The sequence below is a fragment of the Hylaeus volcanicus genome, chromosome 6, assembly GCF_026283585.1.
Source record: "Hylaeus volcanicus isolate JK05 chromosome 6, UHH_iyHylVolc1.0_haploid, whole genome shotgun sequence".
NCBI lineage: Eukaryota > Metazoa > Arthropoda > Insecta > Hymenoptera > Colletidae > Hylaeus > Hylaeus volcanicus.
This window is the reverse complement of record NC_071981.1, coordinates 10835157-10861331: the sequence shown is the minus strand read 5'-3', so window position 1 is coordinate 10861331 and position 26175 is coordinate 10835157. Positions and strand designations below refer to the sequence as shown.

Here is a 26175-nt window from a genome sequence, read left to right as displayed (position 1 = left end):
ATCGTGTTGCTCGCGGCTGCTTTTCTACTAAATCGTTTTGATTATACTCATTACGCGTCGACCGGGGCCGCGGGTAGTCTTTCTTCCATTTCTGAACGGGACCAGCGGACCTTCGTGTTCTATTATTCCCGGAAATCGTGGCCCACCAGCCGTTTTGATCGGACCGTATGCGTGTATCATTTTATGAAACCAGCATTCCTCGACGTCTGACTATACGGAGCGTTCCAGGATCAAATACGTGTACTTTGCTAGTTGGTCCTGACCAAAAGATGCCCAAGGTCGCAATCTTAAGTCTGAATATCTATTTTTATATCATGTAGTGGGGATAGCGTTAAGTGGGGATTCTCAATCTTTAGAAATTTCTGGAGAAAAAAAAAGTATGGAGCGGGAATTTTGTTTCGCTGTGTTGGGGGGTAACGCCATTCTAGCAGCTGGAAAAAGAGCCGAATCATGACAATTTTTTGAGAGAGTATAATAAAATACACCATTTGTTTGAAGGTCTTTATTGTATATAGCTTGGAGGGTATATAATACGTTTTTGTGTAATTCATTACTCGAAAATGGCAACGCCAGTTTTCTGAAAGCGATACCACTTATCACAGCTGTTCCATGGCTGAAACCGTGAAAGAAATTTTCCACAATTTTTGACCTGGAATAGAAAACTAAAATATTATGAAATCTACGTACGAGTAGCTAGAGAACTAGGCGCGTAAATTTTAAAATACTGTTTTCTGTAAAAATAATGCACGATTGAAAAGTTTTAGTTTCCTTCATGCTGAAGAGGCGAAAATACCCTTTGTAGTTTTAACTTCTAATGCTATCTTAGCAATGTTTAAATGTACAGGGAAACTATTTCAACACCGTTTAAGGAACGCATTCGTCTTTTTACATAATAATTTATTTGAACTCCTTGACTTTCATTTCTCCATCCGTTTTAGATTCACCTAATCAGAACACTCGCAGTTTAAAGAACTAGTTCGATAACCAGGCAGTACTATTATACAAATCGTTGGAATTAAAAGCAAACTATTAAAGTTAATTTTATTTTTATTATTATTACAGTTAACTTTCTGTACCTTTGTTTCTGATTATTTATAACAGATTTATTTCAACGACAGTGTCTATAATGATTGCGCGTTAAGGAGGCTCTTCCTGCTTAAAATTAACTCTAGAATTCTTTGGAAAAGTTGTACTTTCACGTAGAATAACCTGTATAGTACGATTGCCTGTCCCACTTCGGTTTGATTCATCTTTCAACGGGCTTTTTACATTTACAAGGCAGAACTTTTCTCACGTTTGTAGCAATTTAAAAAATCGAAGGCTCGCAAATAGAAATTCTTCGACTGTCTCTGAACTCCTAATAAGGTAGTATTCAATTTATAATACAAACCCAATGACTGCTCGATGTATGGAAAATATTACATGATGTCATTCCAAGTATTCCAAGTATTCGAAGCATTTCATTATATTAAAAAGACATTTCGACTAAAGATATTTATACCCTTCGATATTTCACAATTTTTCAATTATAATAGAATCAAGAAATTGTATAATATTACAACACTGCAAAAAAATTTTTCTTTTACAATAAAGCGTACGAAGAGAGAAAAGACTTTTTAGAGTTGAAAAGAAAAGTGAGTTATGAAAATCCTTCATCTTTAAATTACCACCAAGCGTCTGGTTTTTTAAAACGTTATAGAGATTAAAATGGGGGTCATTTTATTATAGTTAAACAATTTGGGATACCGAAGAGAACCATAAACATGGTCGAAACGTCTATTTAGTCAAATGCTTGGAATGACATCATGTTACATTTGTCGAATTTATATTTACATAATAATTTTACAAACAGAAGTCGCTCGTAAAACCTGACGCAGAGGTTTGACACTTAGAGATACTAATGGATTTCAATCGCGACAACGTGTTTCAGAGTGTTTCAGAGGTGGAATATTCGCAGCGCGTTTCAAGTCGAAACGACCGAGCTTGTACTACACATTGCTTTACATCATTTTTGTCCACGGAACAAGAGGGAAACGGGGCCACCATTTCCACGTATACCGTTTAGTTGCTTTACAAGGTAGATAAGATAAAGTACGGCTGGAATAATGAGCTCGTATCTCAGCGCAGCAACCGCTGGTTGAAACGTCGATAATCGTTGCTGCGATTATCAGACGATCGGAGAGCAATCGAATGATCGACAAACAGTCGCAAAGACAGCCGTTTGGTAAAATGGTCGAAGGTCAAGAAATGTCACTCAACCGCTCTTCAACTATTTTCCACATAATTTTTCACTTTGAGATACAAAAATTGGTTTTTTGGTGTCCGAGCAAAATTTCAATTATTTCGGATTATTTCCTATAATTTATGAGACGTTGCAAAAATTATTAAGAGGGCACATCACAGTAACGACTTGAAAATTCTTTTTGAAGAAATAATGCAAGTAAATACATTAATTGTTTATTTCATTTAATTCATTTAATTAAACAATATAAAAAAAAACAATTTTTAATACAGTTTATTCATCCATATATCCGCTTTATCCATCGTCAAAATATGCATTGCCCTAATTGACAGCCAAATAAGAACACTATACATCTAATTAGTATGAGCAAAGACGTTTATTGTACACAAAACTAGTCTTTATCCATTTTTTGGTAAACTTGCAAATTTTTTCTTAGTGGTTCGCCATTTTGTTATTTATTTATATATCATACCCTACGTATGACAGTAGACAAAAGCTTCTAGTTTCTAAATATATTTGTGCTTTTGAATTCAGATAATCCGAATGGTCTAATCGCTGTCAACCCCATACTACCGTTGTAATGGTTTCGCTATAGCGCACATTTTGACGATGGATATAGTGGATGTGGATGAATAAATATAATTAAAAATTGATTTTTTATAGCGTTCAATACGTACATGTTAACTACAATAAGCAATAAATTTATTTACTTGCTATTTTCAAGCCGTTACTGTAAGGTACCCCTTAAATATCTAATTTAATAATAACTATTGGAACGTGTTTTGATTGTATATTATAATTATTCTGTAGTACGAAAAAAGAATAGAATAATATACCTAACTGTCATTAATTCGATAAGTTTTGATTTTCTTTTTTTTCCACAAAATCACGAACACAAGTTTGGTAAACAAGAACTGTCTGAATATAAACACTACTTATTCGCCGATGCGACTGTATTTCGTAGAAGAGTGTCAACGGAAACGCATTGCCGAAATATCGATCGACTGCAGTCGCTAGAATGCACAACCCAGCTAGCACACTTAACGAAGGTGTATACGTGTACTGACGGGAAGTTGCAGCTGAAAACCGGGATAATCCAATAATTATCCAACGCGCGACGTTTATTCAATTTTTGTCCCTCAGTCTCCTGTATTCAGAACTATTCGCGACATAATCGAAGACTGGAAAACTAGAGGCGAGACCGAAAGGAATGTTTGGATGCGCTTGACTAGCTCGGTAACGTCGTCGAACAGAATTAATTTGATAAAAAAAAGAAATATACACGTCGAATTGAGTAAGCTCCTCTTTTTCGAAATCAGTTAAAAATTGCAGTTCGCTTACGCGTCATTTTTCCTCGGCTGTGTCATACATTAAACAATGTTAGATGAAGGGAAACAATTTCCTGAAAATTTAGACGATTAACGTTTACAAAATAAATCACGTTACATCAGATGTTCGAACTGCGATCTATTTTTTATGTACAGGGTTATCATCTCCGGATCTGTATTCGTTGGAGTTTTATCTTTGGTGATATCTGCAATCCATTGTATGCGAAACAACAATCGGTAATGTTGAAGAACTTTGGAATCGCATAACAACTACATATAATAACATAAAACGAGATGCCCTAATTATGGCGACAACGAAGAATCTAATATAAAAAGCGCAAATCAAACATCTGATGGAAAAAGATTTATTTTGTAAGAAATAATTTTTTATTTAAATTATGTTTGCACAAAATTTTCAAGTTTGACATATTTAATTTCAAGTTCATATTATAATACACTGGTTTCCAGTGACAGTGCTGTACTGTTGATCCCATGATGTCCAAAACGGATGCTACTATTTAAACAGGTCAGGGAGATCTATACTTTTTTACGTAAAAAGTATTTTTATCAGATTTAAGAATATCCGAACATGTAGCTCACCAGGTACTGAAAAACGTTTGTCTAAAACATTTTTTAATTGTACTATCGGAAATACATAAAAAATGACGACTAAACTTAACGGGTAGACCCTGTATACCATGTTTTCATTTGACTTTTTTGTGCTATATGAACCTTCAAGGAATCATGCACTTTTGAAAATGTTGCGCTCGCATAAGTTTATCCACAACGATCGCTAATAAAGTTTGTTGCACTTGATGTCCTCTCAGAGAGAATATCCGAGGGCGAAGGGTTAAAGAAATAAATCTCGTCTATAGTGTTCACAACCATGATCGAGGGTCAGGGCTTTTCAGACGATCGAACTGAGCCGTTCAATTGTGATAGAAGTGAAACGGAGACCTTTGAACGTTATCGTGGAATCGGAGTTCAATTCACGCGAGAGATCGCACGATGGACGAGCCCGGAAGCGCGGCAGAGGAACGCCTGGATGGTGACACGACGTTGATCTATCGATCGCGGTCTAGAATGCATTTCTCGCGGCCGCTTAAATGCGTCCAGCTGTGGATACGTGGTCGTATAGCCGCAAACACGACAAGGGACACCCGCCCAGACGACATTGTAGCGACTTGCAACATGCACCGCAATTATCCGCTCACCGTCTCATTTGCGATTGTAATTAAGATCGGTCGGGAGCGTAGACGCGAGGCGCATTCAAGCGTGCACCGATCGGCTCCGATTGCTCCCGCTTGAGGCGCGAGCTGCGCTTTCATTGCGGCGCTAACGCGACTAACAGTTCTCGCGCCGCGCCGTCTTCTTCTTTCTCTCTTTTCTTGCCTTTCGTTCTATTCGGACGAACAGGTAGACATAACGGACAGGGGCGCGCCTAGCAATTTAACTAGGGGGTGACAATGACAACTCGATCCAAACGATCACGTTACGATACTTCCCGACGCATCGTGGTGTTAAGTGTTGATTAGCACAATGAGAGAAAAGCAAGTACTGAAAAACGTTTGTCTAAAACATTTTTTAATTATACCATCGGAAATAGCTGAAAAATAGAGACTAAACTTAACAGGTAGACCCTTAACTATATATCATATTTTGATTTGATTTTTTGTGCTGTATGTTGCAATGATAATGTATTGCAAGAAAATGGTAGGAAGAAGGCAGAATAATCGAAGATGAGGAAGCGAGAATTTCGTCTAACCTCTTTTTTGTTGGAAAAGGTAGAGGAAATGTTTCTTCAAATGCTGTGTGTCAAATTTAATTTTGTGTAAGGTTGATATAAGTCTTGATATAAGATATAAGTCTAAGATTTCCGCAAGGTAATCGATCCAGTAAGTAGTAGTCCTCGTGCAACAATGGAAGTTACAGTAATCGAGGTTTCACTCTATTATTAGAAACATGACGATATCTCTTGTAATGTACATATACAATAAAGGTACATTTTAATTGTATTTTCAATTTTATTCTTCTTCAAACATCGCATATGTGATCATTTTCATTCTTTGAAGTGCACGATTATAAAAGAAAACTAAAATTCAAGCTGCACAACAGAACATTGTACTTTTCTAATTAAATATAGACAAAATTTCAATGGCGTGAAAATGAATATTTGTATCAAGGGGCTACGATTACGCCCTTGTGCTCTTTCGTGAGTGCGCTACTGCTAATGGAGAGTAGCATTTTCATACCGGGTTCGAAAGATACAAGGAGACGGTTAATCACGACTCCAGTCGGCCCCGGAATAGAAATCTTTGCAGAGGTGGTCAGACGTGGTCGTAGTATCGCGACGATCTCGTAATTACAAGTTACACGCACTACGAAAATTGTTGCTGGCTCGGAATAATCGCAGTTGTCATTAAATAATGAGCACCGGTTGAAAATCGATTCAGATATTACAGGTGATATTATTATGTCGATTCTTGAAACTAGTTCTGCGACGAGCCTGTTGTTTTCTGGTCTCTCTCGCCCAGTGCAGCGACTTCCAAACAATGTTTTTCAAACTTCTACTTCCCACGGCCCCCCATAATGAAACAATTTTCTCTGCCTCTCCTCCCCGCTCCCTTCCAAGAGTAAAATTAACTTATCATTGGACCGATCTTGAGGATATGGACGTATATCTGGATTTAGTTAAAGTTTGTTTCACCTCACTAAATGGTTTTATTACCTTAGATATTTACATTTTTTATTCGTCTTCTTGTAGGTTCTTGTTATATTTTATTTTCAGTTTAATTATATTATATTCTTTTAATGTGTAATATGTAATTGTCATATTTTGAATTCCACCAATGAATTTGGAAGATCTTCGAAGGTACATGGGTATAAGGAATAAGAAATATTGATTAAACCCATTTATTATCAACTACAACATATCTCGTACTAAGCGTATCTACCAAGATTGTCGACTAGAAGCTATCTCGTAATTAGCAATTGGTCACGGAATAAATTTATACCCGTTTGAGATAGGAATTATTAGAAAGGATGATCGAAAATTGTATGTAGGGTGTTTCGTTTAAATCGAAATGGTTAAATATTTCATAAGGAGATCAAGCTATCTAAAAAAGTTTTTACAAAAGTCATTTGATTCGAATGGATAAACTCCATGGTGTAAATAATTTTGTTGTAAGTAAAGTAATGGGGAAGATTTTAAAAAACGAATTAATTTTAAATGCCTTATATATTTTTATCCATAATAAGATAGCATTTGTTGAGACAAATTCTTCGATCTATCGTACATGGTCATTTATTGTAATATAAAGTTTTGAATTAGAGGTTACATTTAGTAGATTCAATATTTAATAGTCGGTCAAACAAGGATAGAAGATGCTTTATTCTGTTTTGCTCAACTGACGAGCTGTGCTAAATTTATTGAATTCAAATTCTAATTTAGGTCATTATATTACAAGAAATATTCATGTGTGATAGGTCATAATGAATTTGTCTAAACAAATCCTATTATATTATGAATAAAAATATATAAGATACCACAAAAAAATTAACTGATTTTCCAAATCTCCCTCACTACTTTACTTTCAACAAAATGATTTGCACCATATAATTTATCCATTTGTATCAAATATCTGTTGTAAAAACACTTATTTTTATTACTTCAATCTTTCATGAGATAGTTAACTATACCGATTTAAAAGAAAGACCCTATATAACAATATTTTATTAAGAAATAACAAATTTAACATCACTTTTTACTATCAAAATAATAATTTAGATTACACATTTGTATTAAATTCTATCGCCCAGGACACCACGATGTTAATTTCTCCGTTAGTGAATGGATTAAAGAACCGCAAAGAATGTCCATTGGTTCTCTACAAGTCTGTGCGTTAGACTTTCGGCGACGTTTGTAATTAATTAGTAGTCGTATAGATTAAATACAAGCGTTAAGTAAGTAATTTATTTAGAAAGGGTGCGGAGCTTGTATATCGGCTATAACACTTAAGCTCTCTTACAAGCATTAAAATTGCGCGACGAAGTTGGGTGGGCGACTGGAGTTGCGTTATCAGGAAGCAACGCGCTGTAAGAAAATCGTTGCTCCTAGCGGTACCGAGTAGGAACTAGTTTTTCATTAACTGGCGGTATTTCTCCTTAAGGCGTCAGTCCAGCTTCAGAATGTTAAATATTGACTTTACATTCCTGGGAAATGAGTAGCTGTAATCGATTCAAATTTGCATAGTTCATTATTATTCCTGTAGCGACTCTTTTGCCAGTATTTTATTAAAATATATTAGTAATCACGGAAGCTGTATTACACACGTAGGTACATAAATATTCTTCCACAGTGACCATAATTCTGGAGGAATTTTATCTCGTAATATTCTATTTTGTGCACGATATACAAGATTTCTTCTTATAATGATAGCAATAACTAATTTATTTGTAAAAAATTATTTCCCATACTTTATATAAACTAAACAAGTTCAATAGCTACACAATTACTACACAATTCCAAAATACTATTTCCTGTTCTAAAATTCTTCTTAATTTGATCAATAGCCAGTATTAAAATTTAATTGAAAAGAATTGATCTCTTTTCGAACCTCTTTGTTCCAAGTCTAATTTCGATTACCATACTTGTGAAACAAAAATTAGCTTGAATTGCAGGTTCACTCTTATCAATGATTCAATCAACCGAAGTACACATGCAATCGAAAGTCATTTCTATTCACCCAATCCATTCGTCTCCACGTGTTCATCCTACAAAAGGAAATTTCTCAACATTCGAAAGAGAACGGTTAGAATATTCTTGACGCGATGCAATTCAAGATTCACAGTCACGTTCACTAGTTACCATTCGGTCGGTTACATAATGTCACCCTGCCGAAAGATGCCGTTTACGCGGTCCCATTTTTCTCGAGAACCGACATTCTTCGTGATAATCTGCCGACAGTGTTGGCGTGTCACGTGCGTAGGTAGCAGCAGTCCACGACTCGGTCTCGTTGCGTGACTTCAACCCCCTTGCGCCATTAGCTTCGATTCGCCACCGAATCCTTCGCTGCCTCTACTTGTGAGCGACCGAAAAGGAAAGCGTTCGCTGAGGTTCGATTATTTAGGCACAAGTATTTCTTAAGACGGGTACAAATCGAACACGCACGGGGAGAAAGAGCCAAGGAGTCGACGTGGGCCGACCTGGCCACCCTGAGGAGCGGGGGTTGCAACATGTTTCCGCCTCGGTAACCACATGTTGCGACTTTCCAGTTGGCCTTTTGTCGAGTCTTTGATTTTCAAACGCGAGGTTCTACCCTCCACTCCCACTCTCTCATTCTTCATAGTCTAGATCTTTTATACATATACTGTGACTGCATGCGAGTCTACTTGCTTGGTTGGCTTAAGCTGCTCGCGTGCTCCATTTTTATTTCACTGCATTTCACTGTTCATACTTGATCTTTTCGATTTAAACGAAACACCCTACATAGATTAGTTAGTATTGTTTTTCTGGGAAATGGAAGAAATAGCTGTCAGAAATTCGAAAGAAGCTGAGAGTTAGCGCGACACGAATTAAATAATCTTTACGAATGATCTCTACAATCTGTACGAAATGCCAGTAAGATAGAAAAATAATGAATAAATATGTCACGCCTTCTTAATGAGATATCGTTAATGAGCCGATTTAATTATGAAGGCGGTAAAAGAGAACTGGAATCAAGAATGAATCAACACGGTATCAACAACGTTACATCGTTTTAGTAAATGGACTAATGATACTATAGCAGTCCAATCAACCAGAAAACTACATACGACGCTAACAAGATTAAGAATTGACCACACAAATGTAACACGCTGCTACGTAATAATAAAATTGTAATCACCATTTTGCAACTCTTCGATTTTAAGATCAATTTTTTTTTATTTATTCAGTGAAAAGTTGACTGAATTTAACAATAACACTTGTTTTCTCTGTCTATACATTTTGCCGATAACAAAATCGTATCGTTGACTGTTTTGAGCACAATGTTATCGAGAAGTATGATTATCGAATAACCAATAATCAATGAGTAATCAGACACGATTAGCTTTGAATGATTGCGAATTACTAATTCATGAATAACGATAACAAATGTAGTTTATCATTTCAAAGTATACTCACAATTACGAGTGATCCTTACAAAAGAAATCAGAAAATAACTGCAGCTCAACAACCATGGTCGCCGACTTGCTAGCAGAGTTTTTGGAAGCACCGAAATGGCTGGCGCGGTAATTCGTTTCGTTGAATCCTGCCAGGGAGGGCGGCAGGATTTCGCGTGTCATCCTTTCCGCATCAGCCGTGCTACGAGAGTATGGACCCCGTGAAGAGGCAGCAGGTCTCTCTCGCTCTCTCTTTCCGTCGACTTTCCGACCTTACGGGTACTAGATCTCGACGTGAGTCCTGGAAAATTTATCTCTTTTTTTCTCTCTCTTCTTTTCGAAAAGGCAGCAGTTATTGCCGGAGTTTCCCATGCGCAGAGCTCATGGCATCGACACTCTGGAAACGGTTCGTAAGCTAGCGAGAGGGAGAGGCGTTGCGAGAGTGAGAAGGGAGACAAACGAGTGGAAAGGAGACAGAGAGAAGAGCAGAGCAAGTGAGAATATATACCTGCTGGTGGATATTAAAGCGAACATCATACCCTCGTCACTTTTACTGACCCTCTCTCCGTCTCTTTTCTTCTGTCCCCCCCCCCCCCCCACCCTTCCCATCGTCATTTTCGTCCTTGTTACATCCAGATACTCGTTCTTGTTTCATTCTCCACCCTCGTGGGGCCTCTCTGTCTCGCTTTGGGCCGTTCTTACTGTATCCTGCAAGTTAAACACATCCAAAAGAGGATGCTGCGTGCGGCACAACTGCAAAGTCAAATCCAACGTTCCCCTCTACCCGGTTCGTACTAACCCAACCTAAGCCGACGGGGATCCCTCGTGCACTTATGCTGCATTCCAAGGCTTAGACGCTCGTTTCTACTCTCCATTTTCATCGTTCTCGCTTTACGGGCGCGTCGTTAGCCCTAAAAGCAACCCACGGCCGTGCTCTCTGCCTCTACTTGACGTCGTTTGGTTTTAGAGAGGCTCACCTGCTCGATGGATCCAACTCGCGGCTTAATCCCCCGCGATATCGTCGAACCGGGGTAAGCTTTGCGCTGACGGTTTCGTCCCTGAATGGGGAGATAACTGAAACTTACGACGAATAATTCAGTCTCGCAACAAGCTTGTTAGCGACGTTTCCATCCTCTTCTGGGATCATTGCTAAATAAACTGAAACAAGTTAACCACTTGCACTCGATGACATTTTCGCTTGAGCGAACTACCAACTCGAGAGGATTTGACGAGTAATTGGAGAACTTCCTGCAGCTAATATAAAATGATTTTTAACAGAAATTATAAAATGAACAAAAGTTTATAATATCAAGATTTGCGTTTTTCGTGTAAGTAACCTCGACTTGAAACTGTAAGATAGTGTGAGATCGAATGTAAGGTTTCAATTGCATTTTATTTACCGTGTAGCGCGAGCAAGCGTCTCCTTATGCGTGTGAATAGTTTTGCCTCTTTTCCGGAGCAGTCGCTCGAAATTGTTCGAAAGTCTCATTTATGTTTCAATTCTATGTGCCGTATTGAAAATAATTCAATGTCTAATTGGTTGGTCGGACTCTATTTTTATTTGGTTTCCACTAGTTTTAGGATTGCAACAACGTCTCCAACGTTAATTCAAGTTTAACAATCATGGCAGAAAGTTGCTTCTAAAGTTTTTATTATTTCGAAAGTCTCGAAGCCCGATAGAAATAGATGTCTATAACGAAATCAATTCGAAATAATGTCAAATCCAATTCATCTTCACTCGAATCTCGTTATTTCAAGATTTACCATCTCAGAGTAATCCAAGCATCCCAAGTTCCTCCAATAAAGATGATCTATTCTGTTAGAAGGTTTCAAAGAACCCATCTCCATCTTCAGGTATTTCGAATGCACGCGTTATGAAGGGGGAGAAAAAGAGGTGGAGAAAGAGACAGAAAGTAAATAAATAAATGAACACGCGCCTTTTCACGAACCTTCAGACTCCTGTAGTACGGTTGATGCGAAGAGGATGATACGCGAAATCCTGCCACCCTTCCTGATGAAATTCAACGAAACAAATTACTGCGCCAGCCACTCCTGTAGCTCTAAACATTCTGCCAGCAATGGTACAAGCGAATGGACCGACAACACATGGTCGAAGAAGAACAAAAGCCAATAAACACAGTGCCAATGTACCAGGTATCACAAGTTCTAACAATAAGAATATTACAATACGATGACTTACACAATAGGATAAAGTAGCTTCGAAATTGATTTAAGTGGAATTATAATACTATAATCAATTTGCTTATGAGAATTCCACCAAAGCTGTTGTATTTCGAACATTGACATTGTTCACAATTGTACAATATATAATATCTAAATAAAGAAATTAAACTCTGCAGGGATGAAAATCCCTTTTTCCGGATGAGTGCTCCTCGCAGTGTTAATCTGTTAATACATACCGTTTACGCTATTGATGCTGGAGGAACATTGTCTACTTAAATACAATCTTTAACGAAAAACCTACTGCCAGTTGTTTTTATAACTTCAGTCTACCGCCGTATGAATAAAATTTGTTGAATGTAAATAAAAATTCATAATTTATATAAAATAGTCTTAAGAGCAATAAACAGAATAAATTCTTCCTTAACCTACCTTAATCGATACAAAGTAAACTAAAAGGGCAATACTCATACAAAAAGAAACGTGGGAAATCGCTACAGTAATATTTCTTCCATTTAGAATACTAACTTTGACACACAAAAGTATAAAGGATAATGTGAAGTGGAACGTATCGTATATTATTTAACGTGGCTTGGAGAAGGTTCTTTGCTCTCAAACCTTCTATTTCGTTCTTTGAAAGTTCTTTCGAAGCTTCTTAAAATCTCCAGCATGTTATAAACCCTTTAAACATACATGTTACGTCAGAGAGGGCGAAACGTTGCGATCGTAAATAAATAAATGGACGCGTAATGGCAGCCAGGACGGCAGAAGCAAATAAATGGCGGCCGGTAGGATCCTCGGGGCCAACGTCGTCACGGATCCTTTGTCGAAAGGACCATACGCGTCGTGCAACGTTTCGAGGCTCTGGCATTAGGATTAGACACGCCGCACGCCCGAGAATCTGTACGAAACGCCTCTCTCTCTCGCGTCGGTGTTACGTTCGGGTTGGGTCTGTGTGCGAAGGGTGCGCGAAGGAGAAGAGAGGCTGCGGGTCCTGCGGGATTATGTCCGTGCCAGTTACTGCTTTTATTGTTTCTCGCAGGACTAGGCTGCCGTCAGGGTCGCCGGGGAGGCAGGGTGGGGGAGAGCGGACCGGTGATCTTGTATCTTAGAAGGATCTACGCGCATTTTCACTTAGCGAGTTACACGATACCGGATACCGTTGATGTACCTCGCCAGGTTGGATCATTAGTACCGACTGTTGGAGAATCCGCAAGTACCTCCTCGCTTGACCCTAAATTTTTTTTGCCTCTCCCTGTCCTACACCTCTCCCTTTACCGAACGGATCTAGAATTGTAAAGAAAGAAGAAGGTACGGTCAACTTTGTTGCAGCGCTTCTTTTCTCTGCTTTATTTCTTTTCTAGGCCTTCGATCCTTTCGCGAACGATGAAATGGTGTCGATGAAGTTTTCAAAATATAAGCGAGTTCACTTGTGGAAAACCCTCTCCGTACTTGTTTAGTGAATTGAGTGCAATCCATTTGTATTTTCATCTATCCTCAATAAAGCTATGTAAAAAAAATCCGGCTTATACTTGAACGACCCTCGTAGATCGCGTACAAAATTTTATTTAAGTGTGCAGTAATATGATAGCAAATGCCCATTAAAAAAAAAACATCGAAGAGAGTATAGGAGAAACTTTTGCTGTGTAATATAGCAACAGAAGAAAATGGGGAATTAGAATTAAGCAGAAACGAAGAATTGTTTAAATAACGTAAACTTACACGATACAATTGCATACATATATCGCACATTTTGGTTGAACAGATCCCACACAGATTCAACGAGATCGCTGTTTCAATTCTTTCAGCATATCGAGGGTGCTAAGGCATCGATCATAACATTTACACCTTTAACGTTTTTCTAACGCGGAAAGGATCCAAATAGCATTCTTGATTATAGATACTAACACGAGGAAGTAGATTGCTGTCCCACTGGACTTTGGTGTGACATTCTAGGATTAAGATTCTCTATCACTTCTGTCGCGAGGACCAAAGCACCGATGCACCATCAATAACGAGCGCTGTTTCGGTATTTAAGAATTTGTTGGACTTTCAGGATAGGTCGAACGGAAGGACCACGCTGCACGAGGGTCGCGATGATCTCCAATTAGTCAATCTATGCGTGCCACCGAGATCGACGATCGTCGTAAGTAAATCCACAGCGCCGTGACTCGAAGCTTTGGCAATCGAACTCACGGGAGACTTCCCGGTCGCACATCACTCGGGAAAGCTTTTACAAGCTTCTCTGTCGCACTTGTTCGCTTCTGATGCACTTGGACCACTGTTGGACAGTGATCATTTTGAGATTACCTTTGCAATAATCACTCACGCTTGTCAGACATAAACGTACCACAAAGTAAAGATAAAATCGTTAAAATAAATATTAAATTCTCGCATATGAAATCTTCGATTTTTCGATCTTGGGTAGCTATCTCGGATAGCTATCTTCGTTTTGTTATATCATTGTCTAGCAGGTGGCACTTATACTGTTTAAATGTTTAAATTTTCCTACAAACTCGGACATTTCATATGCAATCACCTAATTTATAAATTAAACCGATCTCTATTAAGAGTTACGTCTGGTCGACGTCATCTTCATTGATGACAAAGATGATGGCTAATCGTTAAGTATGATTATCGATTACTCGGCAAGTACATCGCAATGGATCGCAATTTGTCCAACACTGACTCATTGTCAGACGAACGAAGATTGCGACCAAGCTATAGAACGGAACCGCAAAATAACACTCGGTAGCACGCAAAAGGAAACACGAGGCAAATAATGGCACTGAATTCTGTTCGGGCCAGGGAATCTGGCTCGGGACGCGAGTCACGACAATGGTACTAACGAGGCACCTAACCCGTCGAAAAAGAAAGCGTTAATTCCGACCTTTCAAGTGTAAATTCCGCGTCGCTAACCGCGCTCTCGTTTTCACTGGCTGAGACCTAACAGGTACATCCATTTTCGTTTTCTCTGTCGAAGTTGCACACTGCCACAAATCCTCGTGTTAACGCTTCATCATTCTCTAAAAGCCTTTAACCCTCTGTTAACCTTTCCGAGGTATCCATTTTTATTTATAAACAGAGTGGGGTAACATTTGACTTCTACAATCGAAGACGAATGTACTGGAGGTGCATTCCATACCGATTTATTTGCTACGTTTATTCGACGCGACGATTATTTGAATAATCTTTCATTCGTGTGATATGAAATTTTGTTTTATTTTATTTTATTATTCAGATTGCAATTTTTATAAAATATACTATCGGCCATTAATTTCGATACATCACCACGCTTGTAATATTTCCAACGAAAAGCGAACGTCATCAACCCTTTGCGGTCGTCTTAAATTTATACATGAGTGTTGTACTTGTCAGAATTAATCTCCGCAGAACGATGATACAAGATTATGAAGAATAAATAAAATTTATTAATTCTTTTGTGAACTTTAGATACATGTTTACACAATAATGTGTTTTAATATAATGTTTTTATCTAAAAATTAGTAACAAAAAATAGTCATAATTTTTCCTTTCAGTAGTGACTGTATTTCTAATTGTATAACATTTTTAGATGCTTCAAGTTTAAAATTACGCGTTCCTTGTTTAAAATAGGATGCCTGTAATGATTCTCGTGCTTAAACAACTATAACTTTCATGTTAAAAACAGTAAATTTATTTATATACTTTTCTGTATACGTACACAAACGATGTTTCCATATATAAACGGATTTATCGTGCTATATTTGTTTAGAAAGCTTTTGATATCTTGTTTTTTTATATGAAGACTGTTTTAAGCCTCACTACTTTTTAAAAATACCTCCAGGAAAAGTAAAACTTATACAGTATATAAACAGTGGAACATTATACAAAAATATACAATTTGCTCACTCTTGTAACAAAATAGAAAATTAAATTTTGTTCACGTTTCGAAAGACACAGGTCGCTGTATGTCGACTTAATTTTAGCGATTGTCAACATTATTATTTACATAAAAATTTTAAAATAATGATTATAAGATTAAAAAAACACCACCGCTAGGCGAAATTAAATTTCATACTAAACGAATAAAGAAAAAAATATATATATATGTATGTATGTATGTTACATAATTATTATACTTATTATGTTATTGAACATATACAGTAACTGTATTATTGAACAGTCATTATACAGGGTGTCCCAAAAATGTTGTAACACATTGAAAGGGGTGGTTCGGGAGGTGATTTGAAACAAGTTTTTCCTTAGCGAAAATGTTGTCCGAGGCTTCGTTAAGGAGATATTAACAGAAAACCCTGACCAATCAGAGCGCGCGTATACCGTTGGAGCGGCCGCGGTAGCGAAGACTATGTGCTAAGCGGCCGCGCTTGTACGCGAACAAGCGACTCGGCGTGCATCGAAGGACATTGGACGCGGCCCCTTAGTTCGTAGCGTTCGCTACCACGGCCGCTCCAATGGTATCCGTGCGCTCTGATTGGTCAGTGTTTTCCGTTAATATCTCCTCAACGAAGCCTCGGACAACATTTTCGCTAAGGAAAGACTTGTTTCAAATCACCTCTCGAACCACCCCTTTCAAGGTGTTACAACATTTTTGCGACACCCTGTATATCCGCTTCGTTACACTTTCGTTTCATCTGTTTTACCTACTACTAGCTTTCTCCCCGTTATATTTGTTTCAATAGAATTTATGCAACGTTGTAAAATTAAATTAAATTACGTCAAATTGGACAAAAATAGAAGTAAAATGAAATCAAGATGGGTATAAATAACTGCACGTTTCCATTCGTCATCCATTATTTGAATAAAATTTTGCCCATCTCTACTTATGTCTACCAAAAAGACGCATTGCGAATACGTTCGCCATTGTTAACGATGATGACGGGCAAGATTCGTGGCCAACCAAGTTCGTGCTCGGCAATTATTTGTCAGCATTGGTTGGAGAAACGAGCAAGCATTTCGATAGGGGATGTTTCTTTTAGAGTGTTTCTTTTAGAGGGGGAGGGGGGGAGGTTACGTTTGGCAGCTGCCTGAACAGTTTGTCGTTGCGGCAGAGTTGCGTAGCTTGCATTAGCGCAATGACGGGGTTTGGTTGTGAGAGAGAGGGGGGAAGTTCTTGACGCGGGAGGATAGGATCAGGGAAGGGAAAGGATCTCTTTTTCCTCACCGAGATCCTTACGGCAGCATTGACCTGCTGCCCCACTGGCGTAGGTATACGCGTACCTCGGTTATCGAACGCTGCCGTAAAGGGCGCTGCAGTTTATCTCATATAGTCCTCACAGAAGATTTTCCTGCGAATATAAAGTCATAAACGAACAGAAATGAAAATTAGAAAAGGTACTCACACTAAGTTCCAAATAATAATTGATGAGTTCCTAGCGATCAGTGTTAGTGCATTTTTTTCTTACGAACAAAACAATCTGGGGCAACCCCCGGTAGTTTTGATTCAATGTTATGATGTTCTGTTTTAATCTATACAAGTATAAGTAATCGACGATAGCTTAAATCTTAAATCTAAAGCTTAAATCTTCAGATCGATGGCATTCAATTAATTCCTGTTCTCATATCTGAAATTGTGCTTCGTATTAAATATGATGTCAAGTATCATTTTAAATTTTTTCTTAAAATTTCCTAAATCTTGTTCTCAAATAGTAGCAATTGTATATAACCTTGAGAAAAGTTCAATGAGATTCTATAGAACGTTTGCGGGAGTATTGTTACCGATCGTTAAGGGGTAATTAGACGAGTTTTCGAAGGTTCTACGCCACTGGTTGACTTATTTCTCTCGCGATACGCAAAAGGCCCGCCCGAGCTGGCGAACTGGCCCTTGCAGCCCTGCTGTGCTGCGGTTAACTTCTGCCAAGGGGCCCCTGGACCATGGGCATTGTTGCAGCGCCAGTTTTTGACAGGTACCATAGAGCTGCGCGGGTGCGTGCGCCCACCTACGTACGCACCACGGATTAACGTCCGAAGTCAGAACGCTGCGTGATCAGAGACCGACGTGGAAACAGGTCTTCCACTTGGCTCATTGGTATTTTATTATCGGCAGCAAGTCAACTGAAAGAAATGCCCCGTTCACGACGGCTGTTAAGTTGGGGATGATAACTTTTGTACACGGCCGTTCTACCGTTAATAGTCGCTTACTTTCGGTCAGATTCTTGGGGAACCTGTTTCGTGGGCCCCGTCCACACGTCCACGCCTATTGAGTTTCAAACGCACGTAAATCCTATGTGCTCGAACATCGATCGTTTCTAGGTCACCTGACTCTCTCCTATGCTTTTGGCAAACGTATCCTTTTCATACGGAAACGGGTATCCAAACATAGGTACCGTACCGTCTGATGAAATTCGCTCCTTTGGGAGTAATTATACCTCCGTGAAGTTCTTGAGACTTTGAGGGATTCGGATTTTATGACTGGAACAGTGTGCGTCGGTTTGGAAGAAGTTCCTTTTGTATTTAGTGTATATTATAACTACGATTTAATAAAAATTTCCCCACAAGAATATCTCCCTGCGTCAGGGTACCGATTGAACTTGTTTGAAAAAGTCTGAAAGAGATTTTTTGTGTTTAATGTGTATTATAGCTACAATTTACAATTTAATAAGGATTTGTGAATGCATAATAACTGATATGCACATCGCGGATATCCCTCGTGTCAAAATATCGATTGAACTTGTTTGAGACCGTTTGGAAGGGTATTCGTGTATTTATTGTATGTTAGCTAGAATTTAATCTACGTTTGCTGTTCAAGTGTACGTACTTCTATCATCAGCATATACGGCTGTCCCATGTGTCGCATGATCAATTGGTAACCCTTGTTTGTAACTGCCTTATGATCATTCCTACATTCAGCACACATTGCAACTGTACATGCTAATAGCTTTAAGTATGCATTGTTATCGATGCGTATATTGCGGTCATTCTATAGGTATCAGGATATTAAGTGATACTATACTAGCTTGTTTGCGAGAGAGTTTCTGTTTTGAGTGTGCATTACTGTAACCACTTGAGGGTCTGGTTCTGTCGCTCGAAAGAAAAGCTAAAACTATGGAAGGGCGTATGGTGTACGCTTCTTCTATGCAGTTGAAGAGGGTCAGGTGAAACTCTTTTGACGAGGAGGGTCCACCCAGTCGGTCGTCTCACGAAAGGGCATTTATTTCCGAACGAGATGCACAGGTCGGGACGATCGCCCTAACCTGACCTAACTCTTGACCGTCCCCACGGGTGCACGTAAAAGTCTCGGAAACCCTCGTTGTTGCTCGAGTCAGTTCCGCCGCACTGACAAGTCCGCCAACGAACGTCGACTTGACCCTTCTCGACTGACGAGCGATTTACTCTCTCGGATGCAAATGCAGCCGTCCATTGTCCCGACGCGCGGAAATCGACCTGGCGATTTTTCTTAAGTCCATCGGGAAGTTAAGCTCTCGCTGGTTAAAAGGGCCGCAGGCAGCTCTCGCTATTGTTGTAAATCTCGAAATCCTTTAAAATAACGCGGGCATACCTGTTCACGTGGTCGGAAGTAAGGATCGCTCCGTCACTCGGGGGCTGATTTTGCATCTTCGATTCCGAAGATAACAGGTCCCCTCTCCTTTGACGAGGGATGACAAGTTGTGCCAGCCGCGATTGTCCAACGGAACGCAGTCTCCTTTCGTTCTCGAGACTTGCTCGATCCGTGATCGCGCAGTATTTTTCGACGATCGATTCGTCGATACGGCACCGTGAGAATCGGCGAAACCCCTTCACATCCGCGGTTAAGGGTCCATTACATTAGGATTTTGTTTTTTAATGAAACACGAATGATACGGAATACTTCTAACTTTCTATTTTAGATGGAAGTATGTACATACATGTGATTTCAATTAAATGTGAAAAATGATATTGTTTAACACTAAAACTACCTAAGTCAATATATATTTATCATACATACAACTATATCTTTGTAATTAGGGAGGAGGAACAAAATAAGTTATCAATAAAATTGATTCCCTATTACAATAGCTGACCCTAAAAACTGTGATAAAACTGTTGCGAACAATTGAATGATTTTAAGAAAAAGTTTGAGTGGGTTCAATGTTAAGGATCTATCACGACTATATTCTGATAGACTTATTTTGAAATTATAAAACAAAATCCTAAAGGCACTTTTGAAAAACCCTTTACAGCCCTTTACAGCCTCTGAGAGGATTGTCGCTAATTGTGAAAGTTGAAATTGGTGGAATTATGACTTTGGTACGAATCCAACTGTGTACTTTATATCAAATACTGGGTAAAAAGTAAAAACTGTATAACAGTTCAGGATCCGTGGTGTAACCAAGCTGTTCGTACGGAATACACAGAATTCGGTACATTATAGTACGTGAACGCGGTGACCAATCACCGCGAAGATTTAACCTTCCTCGTGGATCACCGTTTTTTCGGTATAACCGCGATGAATTCCTCCCGTGCCTTCGCCCATCGGAGACGCGGTAACGCAATCTCGGTAACCAATAGCGTTGTCGGTCGCACTGGTAACCCCCACTACTTGCGTACTCTTGGGCCCAAAGGCCCGAAAATATCCACGAAACATAAAACACGACTTCCTTCTTTATACGCGTGGGCCTAGCATACGGTCGCATAGACACGTAAACGCGATACATTTACAGTCAGTCCCATAAGTATTTGTATCCTCTATGTTTATTGAAGAAATTTGCCAGAATTAAACTACATGTTTGATGTTTCCAAATAAATCTTTCATTATAAATATATACATGTGTAAAATTGTTCATTCATGTACATATTTATAATGAATCATTTATTTCTAAATATCAAACCTGTCATTTAATTTCGATAAAGTTCTGCAATAGACATAGAGGGTACGAATACTTACAGGACTAACTGTACTGTATTTGCACAAATGTAACTGAAAATTTTAACATTCCAGCTTTGCTAAATCGATAACAAAAATTAATGTGGATAGGATTTGTGAATTTTGACGAGGTTACTATAAATTGTAAATTACGTAGCTTTCAAACAGTTTTAAAACAAAATTTCAGGTTCGTAGAAAATTTTATTTATCAATGTTATACACTTATTAAAGTCACATATTCATTACCTCCTCTCTCTGATTCAGTCCTCTCATTAATATCTATTGTATATTATTTCAAAGGAAATGCATAGTCTACATAAAACCTGTTTGTCACAACTACTTGGCCATTTTTCAAGTCAGGGTGTTTATGAAATTGACCTTTCATTTTATATTCCATAATGTTCGTGGATGATCCTGCCATATGATTTCTTTCAGAAGTTACACATAATTTGGCTACAGGGTATTGAACAGAGGAGCGACGAAAATAATTACATATCATATACAGGAATTTTAAAGAAATCGATAAATTATTTTTGTGACAAGAGGATTGAATTCCGACCGATTGTGCGAGTTTTTTTCCGTGTACCTCGAGACCTAGCGAGTTTTGGGCAGACGATGCGGTCCGGATTCACAATGCGGCCGCTAATGTCCACTTACCGACCGCGGTTCCCCCGCGGACCCTCCGCAACTATCAGGGTGTTTTAGTGCTTTACGGCGGCCATAATACCTTCTTTCTTCGACGCCAGGTAGAGAGGAGACCCTCGAGGTCCGGTCATCGTTACAATATTACGACGTACAATAACCCTGAGAACGCACCACTCGAGAATTACGGGAACTCGACTAACAACAATTGCGATAAAAAGATACACTGAATTATACTAACGAACATCTGTCTATTCAGGAGTGATTGGGTGCAAAAAACTGTGTACCTCAGGGTTGTCTCGTGCAGGTGTTTTTCTCGGGTCGTTCAATCCACACGAGTGGCTAATTATCGAGATGACACGATCAATTATTTGAAAGTCAACATTTTCTTTCTAATGTTTGTTTTTAAATTAAAGATATTTCACGAGGATAAAAATGATTAATTCTCTATTGTATGCCTGACTGGGAACCCAACATAGAGAATACAAAAGATCACTGAGGAAATATACAGGTTTGATATATTATGATTTCTTATAGGGCATGCTATAGCATTAGAAAGTCGGTAACTTATTGTTTAGGCCGAATATTAATTAATTGAGTACGTGAATAACTAAGTTGTAATTACGATCCATTATATCGCAGGAATATTTCATAAAATTATTCGGACTATATGTAGATTATATTATGGATATTTTGGTGGTTTTTTAAATAAACAATTTATCTTCTTACAGTAAAATCTCTAAAGGTGAAAATTGAAAACTGTGGTTATTAAATTCTGTCATATACACTGCCAATTATTTACGAAATTTTATTACACTGCTTCGTTATTATTTTGCTATCTAATCATTTTTCTTTCAGTTTTCTGTAATAATTTCTACTCGCTAGACTGTGTGACAACCATAACAAAAATATAATATTATCAACATTTGTATTTCCTTTTAACCAACACCTAGTGGGGCAATTTCATACCCACGCGATAGTGCTGCTTACCTTAACCTATCTCAAACCTTATCCGCGTTACTCGAGAATTGCGGGAACTCAACTGGTAACAACCACGCAAAAAGGTTGTATACCAAATTGTGATAACAAACGTTTGTCTATTCAAGAGTAATTGGAGACAAGAATCTATATAACGCTTGTAAAGACTTGTTTATTCAGGAGGACCCAAAGGTTTTCTCTTTATGACGTTAGATACCGATGGGCTCAATATGCATGGAGTCCTTTCGAATATTATTCGAAACCACAATTTTGAGAGGGTCTCGAGTTTGCTTGCAGGTCCTGAACACTTCGATGGTCTTCAGGATTAATTCTATCGCTATTACGTAGCAAATACCTTTATCAATGGAAGGTTAACAAATGTTTCATGTATTTTTTCCTCACAACACAGAGATGATAATTCTAGCCTTGTGCTATTCCTGAAATCGTTCTTGGTGTTGTGAAATATTGCGCGAAATACGCGCATATTTCGCAAAACGCGAATCATAGACCCGTTGAATCTACGAAACTCCAAAATCCGTTAAATTATATCAGGCGATACAGGATGTTCGTAGCGCACGAGCGAGCATAGAGATGAAGCACGGCTTATCGTGTTTCGACCATAATCACAGCCGAAGGTCATCGAAGAGTAATTGTTGAGGTGACGCAAGAAATAAGTAAAAACAACTCCTACGTGTGAAGATTGAGGCGGCGAATTGCATAATGAAACCGTTTCGATTCGAGTTTCCGGTCGGACGGTGATCGCCGCGAAACGCTCATTGGGTGGTCTCTCATTACGGCGGTTCCTTCAATGACTTCTTAGCACATTCGGCCAGGAACATATGGCTTCTGACCGTTGGAATCGGGATGACTGGCCGCACAGAGGGCAGTATTGTAGGAGCTGGAGTGATTTTTCATGGGAACCGTTCTGGTAAAAAGTTCTATCCTTCGCTGGATGGGATAATGAGTACTTTTGTGATGCAGCAACCCCCGTACTCTCTAATGAAATATTGCCCATTAGAAGAAAATTGTATTTCTCCTGAGTGAAAGTTAATCTTTCATCGTTCCGCCTGAAATACAAATTTCTAAACATTCGAACACCTTGTTCGAAATGTCCTTAAAATCCAAGAAGATTATTGTAAATATTTCTGATTCAGTAGAACATGATTCTTTTAAATTAATCCATATTTTTAGTCATACGTATTTTCTTTCCGAACTTTGTTTCTTATAATTAATGCTGACTTATGAATTCATATACTTAAGTAGTCTGGAATATTCCCTTCGTATAAAATTAAGTAGTTCCTTGTTTATAGGATGAAGCACGATAGATCTACAATTTTTGCATAACGTTATAATCTCTCCATCTGTTGTTTGTCTGTTTCAGAGTTATTTATTTTTTATAAGTTTAAAATATATGTATATTTTATCAGATTCATTACTGATACTGATACTATCAAAGTGCAGACAAATTAACAAAAAAAAGCTTTTATTAAGCATATTTACGATTTAAGGTTAGGCGATCACGTGTATAATTTGTATATGAAATTGTCAGAGAAACATATTGTCTTCAAAGAATCGTATTTGCACCTATAACAAGAACAGAAAAATCCATAGTTTTCTTCCGGAAATTAATTGCAAACATCACCTCGATGGTCGTTTTTCTTCGCAAGAAAAAGACAAAAAGAAGGATTGTCCCCTTAATAAATGTAGAAGTCGCCGAAAGGAAACGTCGATGCGCCAGCGATAGCGGCGAATTCGATCGGGATCTAACAGGGGGATCGTAGCCGAATTCGCGAAGGATAAACGAGTAATTGGCCGTGGAAGGAGGGAAAGAGCGAGAGAAACGAGGACGAAACGGTGGGAAGAGGGAAAGAAGGGGACGCTGGTAATTATCATTTCTTGTACGAGCCGGCGCGGCGGTGCGGGTATAGTCACGGATATAGGCGGTTTTGCAACATTCGGGCCCTCATTGTGGCGTGGTTCCTCTCGTTCTATCTCTTTCGGATGTCTGTCTTCCTCGCTCTTCCTTCTTTCTTGGGGTCTCTGTCGCGCCCGCGCGCATCCTGTGCGCTAAAACAAAACGAAAACACTGCACGGGCCTCTCAAGGATAACGACTATGAGGCCTAGCCGAAGCGGCAGCCATATTGCGGACAATTGAAACCGTTGCAGCGGCTTTTCGGTACCTGCAGCTGCAACGCTCCAGCCGCGTCGGGTTCGTATCACGCACGCCCATAACGCGCAGATGCGCGTCGCACGGGCCAATTAATGCGAACTCACGCACGCTACCCGGAAAAAGAGAATTGCGGATAATTAGATTCCCTCGCGGTACAAAATAGTCGCGAAGACGGCCAGGAATGTTTGCCGCCCCCCAATATCCCGTTGATCCGATCGATGCTTACGATTGCGTATTCGATCCTGCTTTCGTTCTGATCTAAAAAAGTATTAAATTCTGGCAGCTGCACCGTCTCTTCTAGAGATATGCACACTCACGAGATTCGACGACGTGGATAAGTAGATATTCTAGTCTAGCGTTTTGAAGAAACCGATTTTACGTTTCACTTTCTACCAGATTAGCACGATTTTATAAGGACTAATGAACACATCGGCTTGACACTTAATGTGCACGAGGAAAATGATCTCTGGATAACCAGTTCTATTGATACAGCACTGTAATCTGTGTACAGTAATACGCATACAATATTTTTTAATATACTATACTATTTCTCAAAATCTCAACAATCGACTATTTCATTGAATAACGTATGTTAACTCAAATTCAAGTATATCACAGCTTTCGAACTTTAATATTTCTTAATATTCTCTAGAGAAAACAGTCAAGCAGTGTTAGATCCAAGACGCCTCGAGACCTTAGAAATGCACATGCATAAGAGTCTAGAGCCCTAGAAATGCATAAAGCAACTTCCAGGGCTCCGGGGTCTTAAAATCTCTCGCTGAATCATTCGACTGGTGCGTGAATACTTCCGACAGACGTCCCATAAATACAAAATATTTCAAGGGTCAATGTCATAAACCGGGCAGTTGAGGTATCCCAACATCTCCTATTCGTGGACTTTACATTTACTCTGTATAATGTTTGTTTATGTACGAGGCAATAAAGTACATACGTGGCGAGTAGTTTGGTTTCTGAAATACAACTTCAGTTGTTTACAAGCTGAATATCTGAGGGAGTTTTGGGTTCAGAACGTGTAGCTTAATACTTTTTACCTCAACAATTATCACCTTGATGAAGAGTATCGTAACAAAGTTATATGAAACTTCAAGGGTTGATTTTACACTTTCGGAGTGAATTTCAACCGAGAAGAATTGCGTTTTATATACTTCAATATACTCCACATTCTCACAAACTTTCGTTTAAATTAAAATTTCCGGTTTCGAAAGCTCCCCTTGCTAATCACTGTGTACTCATTCGAGATGCCATTTTTACGATACTGAAGTATAAGACAATAGCACAAGTCACCGAATATCTAAGCGAGATAAATTATAAAATATATATGGATGATAAAGAAAACAAAAGAAAACACTACGTACCATTTCAATCTATTCTACTATATAGAAATGAAAATTCGACGATAAAACACAGACTGCGAATCTTTATGCAAAATAAAATTGTTCCAAACGTATTTACAAGATCTGAACTGAAATAAGAATTTATTTCACTCTATAAATATTACAAGCCAAGAAGGGTGCAGGGGAACATGGGACCGGTTCTATATAGTATGGTCTTACTATTGTATACTTGAACTATAAATATTGCAATACATACTTTACTTTCAATATTTTTTCTATATTATTGCATACTGTG

General features: G+C 38.6%; 1 protein-coding gene across 11 annotated transcripts in view; it reads left to right on the top strand.

Annotated features, from left to right (window-relative positions):
* Window positions 1-26175, top strand: part of LOC128878681 (voltage-dependent L-type calcium channel subunit beta-2) — a 168977-nt gene that overhangs the window by 46799 nt on the left and 96003 nt on the right. For 10 of the 11 annotated variants that reach the window (XR_008457464.1, XR_008457465.1, XR_008457463.1 and 7 more), the window contains exon 3: window positions 13949-14038. The exons of the other annotated variant lie outside the window; for it this stretch is intronic. Coding sequence is in view for 6 of the 10 variants with exons in the window: in XM_054127081.1 (XP_053983056.1) it covers window positions 13949-14038 (90 nt within the window). In the remaining 4 variants the exon portion in view is untranslated. The remainder of the gene's footprint in view (window positions 1-13948; window positions 14039-26175) is intronic. 11 annotated transcript variants of the gene reach the window in all.